At 67.0% G+C, this 10,062-nt stretch overlaps 1 protein-coding gene across 1 annotated transcript; it reads left to right on the top strand.

Moving 5' to 3' along the window:
• Window positions 1-7,169: 7,169 nt before the first annotated feature.
• On the top strand, window positions 7,170-9,850 carry DLX4 (distal-less homeobox 4). The gene is given in 4 exon segments (XM_030966346.1): window positions 7,170-7,239; window positions 7,242-7,430; window positions 8,392-8,585; window positions 9,307-9,850. Coding segments are annotated over 4 exon segments (708 nt in total). The 3' UTR covers window positions 9,562-9,850.
• The last annotated feature ends 212 nt before the right edge of the window (window positions 9,851-10,062 follow it).

The raw sequence follows: 10,062 nt of genomic DNA, 5'->3' as shown, positions 1-10,062 counted from the left end.
ACTGGGGAATGCTCTGGAGCTACTGTGGGGTCACCCCTGCCAAAAACCCAACGCAACCCTCCCAAACCCCGCCGGGTCACCCCACCCGGGATGGACCCAAACCCCCAGGGTGGGAACAAAGCGGGGTGAACCGGGAGCCCCCGAGAGCCCGGCCGCGTCCAGGTGCGATCCCAAAGCACAGGAGACAAAAGCTCGGCCCGGGACGTTCAAAGGGAGCCGGGACCCGGCCCCGCTCCCGGGCGCTCCCGGCTTTGTGCCCGGCAGGGTTGGGTTACGGGGAAAGCTCCTCCGCGGCTGGATTAAGGAATTCCAGCCCCATTCAGTGCCCGCTGAAGCACAAATAATTCGGGAGCTGCAAAGGACTCGAGGGACGGGGGGTGTTCAATGGAACCGGCACCTGCCGGGCGGCTGGAATTCGGGGGGGCGGTGAGGAGCGGTGGGATTTGCCTTCAAACCCGGGATTCTTGGCCTCGACCCGGGATTTTTGGCCTGGGTGAGGGCGGCAGGGTGGCAGCGGGGAGCTCGTGTGTCACCTGCGCTCCCAGGGACAGGACAAACCATCACAGGGACAGGACAAACCATCACAGGGACAGGACAAACCATCACGCGCTGCGGGTGGGCGCTGGGGATGGGCCACCCCCTCCCAGGGACGGCACCGGCCGGTCCTGCCCGCCTTTGGGAGCGGTGTCCCGGTGCCACAGCGCCCCGATGATGTCGCATCCCTCGGGGCAAGTCCCCTGAGCCCTCCCGGCGGTGCCCAGGGGCACTTGGGCACCCAGGAGCCGGCGGGGTGGCAGCGCCTGCGCCCGCCCCGGTCCCCGGGAGACTCCTGGGCGCCTCTTAATGGCACCTTAATTACAGCTCCACCGTCCCCGTCCGTCCCTCCCTCCGCTTCCCTCCTCCCTGCCGAGCTGCCCCGGGATGGCGGTGCCCGGCGCGTGCTGCCGGGATTGTCACCGCCGCTAATGAGCCCCTGCGAGGCGGGGCGGAGCGCGGCGGCGTGGGGACACGGCAGGTGACACTGCCCCGACCGGCCCGGGCTGGCCCCGGGGCCCGGCGCTGCCTGCGGCTCTGCTCGGTGGCTCTGGGCTTTGGGGACACGGCTGTCACCGGCCGGGAGAGAGAGGGCGACCTCGGTGTGGGGGTGTCCCTGTGCTGGCTGCGAGATCCCGATGTCATTCTGCGAGCCCTGGCAGTGTCACCGTGCCAGCCCTGCCAGTGTCACCGTGCCGGACCTGGCAGTGCCACCAAGCCAGCCCTGGCAGTGCCATCGTGCCGGACCTGGCAGTGCCATCGTGCCAGCCCTGCCAGTGGCACCATGCCAGCCATGGCAGTGTCACAGTGCCGGACCCGCCAGTGTCACCGTGCCAGCCCTGGCAGTGCCATCGTGCCGGACCTGGCAAGGCCACCATGCCAGCCCTGGCAGTGCCATCGTGCCAGCCCTGCCAGAGCCACTGTGCCAGCCCTGTCAGTGTCACAGTGCCGGACCTGGCAGTGTCACCACGGCGAACCTGCCAGTGTCACCGTGCCAGCCCTGGCAGTGCCATCGTGCCAGCCCTGGCAGTGCCACCATGCCAGCCCCCCCAGGGTCACCGTGCCAGCCCTGGCAGTGCCATCGTGCCGGCCCTGGCAGTGTCACTGTGCCAGCCCTGGCCCTGGCAGTGTCACCGTGCCAGCCCTGGCAGTGCCATCGTGCCAGCCCTGCCAGCGTCACCACGCGGCCAGGGCCTTTCCCCTGTTGTCCCGTGCGGGATCTGCGGGGACCGAGCGCTTCTCCCTGTCCCTGTCCCTGTCCCCATCCCTGTCCCATCCCTGTCCCTGTCCCATCCCTGTCCCATCCCTGTCCCATCCCTGTCCTATCCCTGTCCCTGTCTCCATCCCTGTCCCTGTCCCTGTTCCCCTCTGCAGCGGGCACAACCCAGGACGAGCCCCAGGGCGCTCCCACCGCCGGGATCCGGGGTCTGTCCCCTCCCCGCTCCTCTCCGGGCCAAATCCCACCCGGGGATCTCCGCTGGAGCTCCGGAATTCGGCCCCAGAGGCTCCGAGAATTCCTCGTGCCCGGCACAAAAAAACCCAGGCAAAAAACCAGAAACGGCGTGAGGAGAGGAACAATTTCCTCCACCGCTAATTGTCCCTCTGTTAATTAACGAGAGTGTGGGGGCGCTGATTAGGATCTCCCCAAAGCCACAGGTCCTGGCTGGGGACAGAGGTGACCACACGGGGCTGAGCCTGGATGGGGCCCGGGGGGCAGGGGGGGGTCCTGGGCTTGGGAATTGAGATTTGGGATTGGGAATTTGAGATTTGGGATTGGGGAATTGGGATTTGGGATTGGGGAATTGAGATCTGGGACTGGGGAACTGAGATTTGGGATTGGGGAATTGAGATTTGGGATTGGGGAACTGAGATTTGGGATTAGGGAATTGAGATTTGGAATTTAGGAATTGAGATTTGGGATTGGGGAATTGGGATTTGGGATTAGGGAATTGAGATTTGGCATTGGGGAATTGAAATTTCGGGTTTGGGGGTTGAGATTTGGGATTTGGGAATTGAGATTTAGGATTTAGGAACTGAGATTTGGGATTGGGGAATTGAGATCTGGGATTGGGGAATTGAAATTTCGGGTTCGGGGGTTGAGATTTGGGATTGGGGAACTGAGATTTGGGATTGGGGAATTGAGATTTCAGATTGGGGAACTGAGATTCGGGATTGGGGAATTGAGATTTGGGATTGGGGAATTGAGATTTGGGATTGAGGAATTGAGATTTCGGGTTGGGCAACTGAGATTTGGGATTTGGGGGTTGAGATTTGGAGGAGATTTGGCCGGGATGGGGAGAGACCCTCCCAGGGCTGGGCCTCAGCACCACTGGCCGGGAATGATGGGGAATGAAGGAATTGTCACCTCTGCTTTTATGGGGCGGCAAAGCCCCATTTGCTCCTCTCCAAACAGGAATTTAGGAATTCTCCCCACTCCTCCATCCATCCATCCCAAGCGGGGATGGAATTCCAGGGGCCATTTCCCCCCGGGCCATCTCCCGTTCTTTTTTCCCCCAGGCCCCTTTGATGCCTTTGCTTTCCAGCCATGCATTCCCCGGAAAATCAACCCCAGATCAGCGTCCTGGAAAATATTTGGAGGTTCTGAAGCAAAATATGGGCTCTGGGAGGGGGAGAGGGAGGCGGGGAGCAGCGCTGGGTTTGAGGGTTTTGGTCGCATCTCTGTGGTTCCATCCCAGCTCCGGGCGGGGATGGGCAGCGGAGGGACGCCGGGCCTTGTGGGGTTCTGGCCGCGGTTGTGGGGTTGTGGTGCTGGGGAAATGCTGATTTGCACCCCTGGATGGGGATTTATGGCACCACACCCGCTGCAGACCCGCTGGGAACGGGCGCAGGAGCTCCCGGTGCAAACCGGGGTTCGCCTTCCCAAACCCATCCAGAGCCCGGAGCCGCTTTTTGAGCCTCTTCTGGCAGAAAACTTCTTCAAATCCTGGGCTTGCTGGAGCTTTTAAAATAAAGGGTGGGGAGGGAATCAGCGCGAGCTTTGCTTTCCCTCGTGTCCCTCTGCGAGTGTCCAGCCCCGGCTGTGACATCGCTGTCACCTCCCACGTCCTGTGTCCCCTGGGGCCACCTCCGGACGTGATTCACGGCGGGGGGAGCAGCCCCTGGGTGCTCGGGGGGGCGTCTGGCACCATCCAGGGGGACAAACCCGGCTCGCTGCTCCCCTCTGGGGCAGGACCAGCCCCCCTCCCTGGATGTTCCCCCCCTCTCAGGGGATGCTCCCCAGCATCCCCTCACCCCCCTGCTCTCCTGGCCCGGCTTTTCGCGGTGCCGAGACGCCCCAAAAGCCGGGGGGGCCGCCCGGGGGGAGCCCAGCTCGTGCTGCAGCGTCTCCCCGGCCGCCCCGGGACCATTCCCGGCTGAGATAGCGCGGCTGCTCGGCGGTGGCAGCGCGGGCGTGTGGGAGGGCAGACGCCAGGCTGTCTGCTCCCACTCCGCTGGGCTTGTTATTAACTTCTCCTTGGGCTGCCATTAACCCAGAATTCCTGCTCCTGGCTCCAGGCTTTCCCCGCGCCGCTCTATCTGCAGCCTAATTACAGCTGTTGGGATCTCCCTTTATCTCGGGGGATCTTTGGGGTTGGTTACCTGGCACACGCGTTCCCGGCTCCCCCCCCTTCTCCTCGCACGCCCATCCCTGCTTTCCCCTTTAATCCTTGCTGCTTTCATCAGGACGGGAACAGCGCGGCTGTGCCCGGGTGGATCCGCATCCCGCGGGTCTCGGGGACATCCCCGGCTCGGTGACCGCCAGCGACGTTATCCCCGCGTGTCCCGGCGCGTCCCGGCCACCGCGCGGGGCCCGGCGTGTGCCGGCACCTTCCAGCCCCGCCACCGAGGCTCGGCCTTGGCTCCGAGCGCCGCCGTGATTTATTTTTTTAATTCAGCGCGGATTGAGTCGATGTGTTTGTCTTGGCAGCTCCGAGCCCAAACTCTGCTCCAACAGCCCCGTCCTGTCCCTGCCGGCCCCCACTGACACCCACCGGGCTGGCACCCGAGCCGGCCGTGCCCCGTGCCCACATCTGTGCTGGAACCCTCCCCAAAGCAGCCGCGGTGTGAGCGGGGGCTCTGCACTGCCCCAGGGTGGGGCAGGAGTTTTATCTCCGCTCCCGAAGGGGTTTGGAGCAGGTGGCATTTCCCTGTCCCTGTCCCTGTCCCCGTGCCCGCCCTTGGCACAGAACGGGGCTGAGGCTGGCACCTTCAGAGCCCCGACCCGGAGGATGAGGAGGATGAGGATGGTGTCACCACTGTTCCACTGCTTCCAATGGGCTGCCCTTTCTTGTGGGTCCCCCCTGGAGATCCCCAAATAGGATGGGATGGGATGGGATGGGATGGGATGGGATGGGATCAATGGGATCAGTGGGATCAATGGGATCAATGGGATCAATGGGATGGAGTGGGATGGGATGGGATGGGATGGGATCAATGGGATCAATGGGATCAATGGGATGGAGTGGGATGGGGTGGGATGTGATGGGATGGGATCAATGGGATCAATGGGATCAATGGGATCAATGGGATGGAGTGGGATGGGACGGGATGGGATGGGATGGGATGGGATCAGTGGGATGGGGTGGGATCAGTGGGGTGGGATGGGATGGGGAGGATCCTGTCCCTCCTTCCACCCCTGCTGGAACACAGCTGTGCCCCTTCACCCCAGTAGGGAATTGAACCCTGGGTGTCCGCCCTGCTCCTGCCACCTTGTCCCCAAACAGCCCTGGGGACACCGTCCTGCAGCACCTGGCACAGGAGCCTCGGCTCCCTGCTTTAGGCTGGACATTTTGGGGTACTTTTATTAATTATGGGTATTTCTTCCACCCACCTCTCAGCAGAGGGGTGAGAAAGCACGAGGGGCTGGTGACAGGGCCTGTGTCCCCCTGGATCCAGCTCTGGGACATTTATGGGATTCCCCACGTGGGGGGGGGGGGATGCCACCCCAGCCCAGCACCCCCTTTGTGCCCCCAGCTCCGCGTGAGGAGCCGGGAGGGAGCGGGGCCGGGAGGGAGCTGATCCCGGCAAGCCGGCACCCGCCCCGCAGCCGGTGGGGCTGAGTCACCGGGGAAAGTGAGGAGCGGGATAAAAGCAGATCAGGGGAGCTTCCCTTCCCTTCCCTTCCCTTCCCTTCCCTTCCCTTCCCTTCCCTTCCCTTCCCTTCCCTTCCCTTCCCTTCCCTTCCCTTCCCTTCCCTTCCCTTCCCTTCCCTTCCCTTCCCTTCCCTTCCCTTCCCTTCCCTTCCCTTCCCTTCCCTTCCCTTCCCTTCCCTTCCCTTCCCTTCCCTTCCCTTCCCTTCCCTTCCTTCCCTTCCCTTCCCTCCTGGGCCGGCTCCCCGGGCACAAGGAGCAGCCAGGGCTGCAAACATCTGGAATTCTCCTCTGGAATTCTCCTCCGGCTGCTGCTCCGCCCCCCCTTGGCCTGGCTGGGCTTGGGGACATCCCCTGTTGGTCCCCGGAGTTTTGTGTCCCCCCGAGGGTTCGCCCCACTCCCCAGTTTGAGGCTGTTGTGGGATTTGGAGCCACTTTACGGCTGTTGTGGGATTTGGAGCCCCCCTTGTCCCTGAGGGTCACCGCGGGGACAGCTCCGTGCTGGCACAGGGGACAGTCAGGGACCCGGCAATGGCCCCAGGTGCCACCGGGGCTGGGCTGGGGACACGGGGCACCAGCGGAGGGTGAGGCCGGGCTGTCCCCGAGCGCGGGGCAGGACGCGGTCCCCGCGTGTCCCGGCCTCGGCCGCAGCTGCGTTATTTATACCGGAGCGCTGACTCAGAGCCGGTGGCCGCACGGAGACGCGGCTGATACGGGCCTGAGGGAGGGCTGGGGACAGGGACCGTCCCTGCCGCTGTCACCGCCCGCGGGGCCACTCCTCCCGCAGGGACAGCGCTCCCTTCCCGCTGTGTCACCCCGCCGTCCCCAAAGCCACCGCAGCCCCGCAGCCCCCGCCAAAGGCAGTGACAGCAACTCCGTGACCCCGAGCGGGGGTTTTGTCCCCGCTGTGGCCTCCCCCCGGACCGAGGCCGCTCCGGGGTCACGGAGGGCGCGGCCGGGCCGGTTGTCACCCGCAGGGAGCCGGGCCCGCGGGGACCGGGCGCTGCCCACGCCGGGAAGGAGCCCCGGGGGGACCGGGGGTGGCTCGGGAGGTGCCACCCCCGCCTGGCACCCCGGGAGCGCCCCCCGTCCGGCCCCGCCGTGTCCCCCGAGCGGCCCCCGCTGCTCCCGGGGCTGCCCCGTGTCCCGCAGGGGTCCCTGAGAATGGGTGACCCCCCAAAACCTGCCCGAGGGTCACCCCCATCCCCCGGGGACACCGGCGGGACACGGGGGGGGTTCGGGGTGTCCCCCGCCCCCGGGAGGGGTCACGGTGACACGGGGGGGGTTGGTCTCGAAGGGGGTCCCACACACGGGGGGGGTGGGCACGGGGTGACGGGGGTGCCCCCGGGCGTGACGTCACTGCGGGGGCGGGGCTGGGCGGGGCGTTCGGGGCATCCCCGGGGCCGCGGCAGCCGGAGCCGTCGGGGGGCGGCGGGGGCTCGGCTCGGCTCGGCTCGGCTCGGCTCGGCTCGGCTCGGCTCGTCGTGCTCGGCCCGGCTCTGCCGCGGGGGCTGCGGGCACTGCCCGGCCCGGCCCGGCCGGACCATGACCATGAGCTCGATGGCCGAGACCCTGCTGGGCTCCGACCCGTCCAAAGCCGCGTTCCTGGAGCTCGGCCCCCCCAGCACTACCCCCTGCACGGCCCCCCCCAGCACGACCCCCCGCCCTTCTCCTCCTACGGCCGGCCCGGGCCCTTCCCGTACCCCGGCGCTGCTGCCCCGCCGCCCCACGGGGGTCCCTACCTGCCCTACCCGCCCCCCGGCGCCCCGCACGGCCCGGCCCCCGCGGCCAGGCTGCCGGACACAGGTAAGGGGGGCGCGGGAGGCGGGGGGGGACCCACCCCGGGCACCCTCGGGCCGGGACAGCTGGGATGGAGGCGGGATGGAGCCGGGATGGAGCCGGGATGGAGCCGGGATGGAGCCGTCGGAAGCGCTGCGGGGCTGGGCCGGGCTGGGCTCGGTGCGGGGTCCTGGGGGGTGCTGGGGGTTGGGGTTGGGGTGTCCCCCCTCCTCCCAGAGCGGCCTGACCCGCAGGGGACACGTGGGTGGCTTCGAGGAGCCGCGGGCACGGGGAGCATCAGCTCCTACCAGCCCAGACCCCCAGGTGCCCCCTGGGACCCCCACCCATCCCCGGGGGTCCCGAGCCCATCCCTGGCCGTGCTCCTTGGGTGACAGGGAGCAGCAGTGGGTGACAGCAGGCCAGGGACCCCCAGAGCGCCCCGGGGGCTCCCCCGGGCCAGGGGGGTCCATCCTGGTGCCCCTCCATCCCCCGGGGGTCCCCACTCGGCCCCCCAAGCTGGGCACAGGCCGCGACCTGTGTCCCACGTGCTGCTGGACCTGGACGGTGACATTGCCTGAGCGCTCCCATCCTCCTCTTCCTCCTCCTCTCCTTCTGCTTTCCTCGAGGTTTAAACACCAGAGAGGAGCAGCTCCCCCCTCACTGATCTCCCTCCCTTGCACAGACACCCCCGGCAGCCACGGGGGTGGTTTGGGGTAGTTTTGGGGTGGTTTGGGATGGTTTGGGGTGGTTTGGGATGGTTTGGGATAATTTTGGGGTGGTTTGGGATGATTTGGAGTCGTTTGGGGTGGTTTGGGGCGGTTTGGGATGGTTTGGGATGGTTTGGGGTAGTTTGGGATGGTTTGGGGTAGTTTTGGGGTGGTTTTGGGGTGATTTTGGGTGCTTTGGGGTGATTTAGGGGTGGTTTTCAGTGGTTTTTTAGCCTCTCAGTGCATCTGACGCTCCGTGGCTCCTCTCCCCCTCTCCGCAGAGGCCGAGAAGCCTCCGGCTGCTTCCAACGGGGACCTGCGGCTCGGCGGGAAGGGCAAGAAGCTGCGCAAGCCCCGCACCATCTACTCGAGCGTGCAGCTGCAGGCGCTGAACCAGCGCTTCCAGCAGACGCAGTACCTGGCGCTGCCCGAGCGCGCCGAGCTGGCGGCGCAGCTGGGGCTCACCCAGACCCAGGTACGGCCCGGAGCCGGTACCGCCCGGCCCGGGACACCCCCGGCACGCTCCGTGTGCCCACCGAGGCCGGCCGTGCCCACCGGGACACCGCCTTGTGCCCCACCGGGGCCGGCTCCGTGCCCGGCTGGAAGCGAGCCGAGCCGAGCCGTGCCGCGGCGGGGGAGCTGGCGCCGGTGGGCCCGCAGGGCTCGGGTTTGGGGCGCCCCTGCCCGCACCTCCCAGCGGCAGCGGGACTTTCCCAGCCCCGGAGCCTGGCTGGCGGCCCGGCCGTGCCCGGCGCTGGGCGGCCCCGGGCCGCGGGACGGGGCGAGTGGGTTTTTGAAGGCGATGGGGAGAGACAGGCAGGCGGCAGCGGTGCAGCCCCGGAGCCAGGGGCGAAGCGAGCTCATAAAGCCGGGGAAGAGGAGACAAGTGGGAACCTGCCGGCAGCGCGGGGGGGACCGCGGGGAGGAATGAGCAGGGCCCGGCCCAGCCCCGGCACCGGCTCCCGGCGGGGCTGGCACGGCCAGGGGGACCCGGGGACGCTCCCGGGGCCTCTCCCCATCATCTCCCCCCGCCACAGAGGTGCCTTGTGAAGGGTTGGGCTCCCAGCCCGCTCCGTGCCCCAGACCCCCGCAGGAACGGGGTCAAGGGGGGCCCGGGGGTCTGTGATGGTTAAAGATGGGGATTTAGGGGGTGTTGGCCTCTTCCTCCCCCCTCACCCCCCTGTCTCTGCCCCCAGGTGAAGATCTGGTTCCAGAACAAGCGCTCCAAGTACAAGAAGATCATGAAGCAGGGCCCGGGTGCCCCCGAGGGGGAGCAGACCCCGCACAGCGTCCCCGCCCTGTCCCCCCTCTCCCCCGGGCTCCCCCCGCTCTGGGACCTCCCCGGGCCCGGCAAGGGCCCCCCGCTGCCCCCCGGGGGCTACATCAACACCTTCGGGGGCTGGTACCAGCCCCACCCGCAGGACGCCATCCCCAGGGCCCCCATGATGTGACACTGCCGCCGCTCCAGCGCCGCAGCATCCGGAGGGACAATGAGGGACAATGAGGGACACGGAGGGACACCGAGGGACACCGAGGGACACCGGGGGGACGCTCTGCCGCTGCCCCCCTCGGGGGACTGGGAGCCCAGCGAAGCCCTGGGGGAACCCAGCGAATGGAGGAGGAGGAGGAAGGAGAGGAGGAAGAAGGTGACAAGGATGGGCAGGGATGTCCTGCTCGGTCACGCTCTGCAGTGACCCCGCGCCCTGTGCGCCGTCCCAGCGGGACAGGACTCGGCCCAGGGTCCCCCCAAATCATGGACAGGGGGCAGGGGGACCCCAGGAGGGGCTGGGGAGTCCCGTCCCCCCCTCGGCCTGGATTTATTTATAAACTCTGTGGGGTATTGGTTGTGCCCCGTTTATAAACAGGCTGAGCATCTGTCGGTTCTGCTCCTCCGCACTTTGGGGTGCCCCTGCTTTGGGGGAGACGCTTCCATGCAGAACCTCAGGCTCTCC

This window comes from Camarhynchus parvulus, chromosome 27 (genome assembly GCF_901933205.1).
Source record: "Camarhynchus parvulus chromosome 27, STF_HiC, whole genome shotgun sequence".
NCBI lineage: Eukaryota > Metazoa > Chordata > Aves > Passeriformes > Thraupidae > Camarhynchus > Camarhynchus parvulus.
This window is presented reverse-complemented; position numbering and strand designations above follow the sequence as displayed.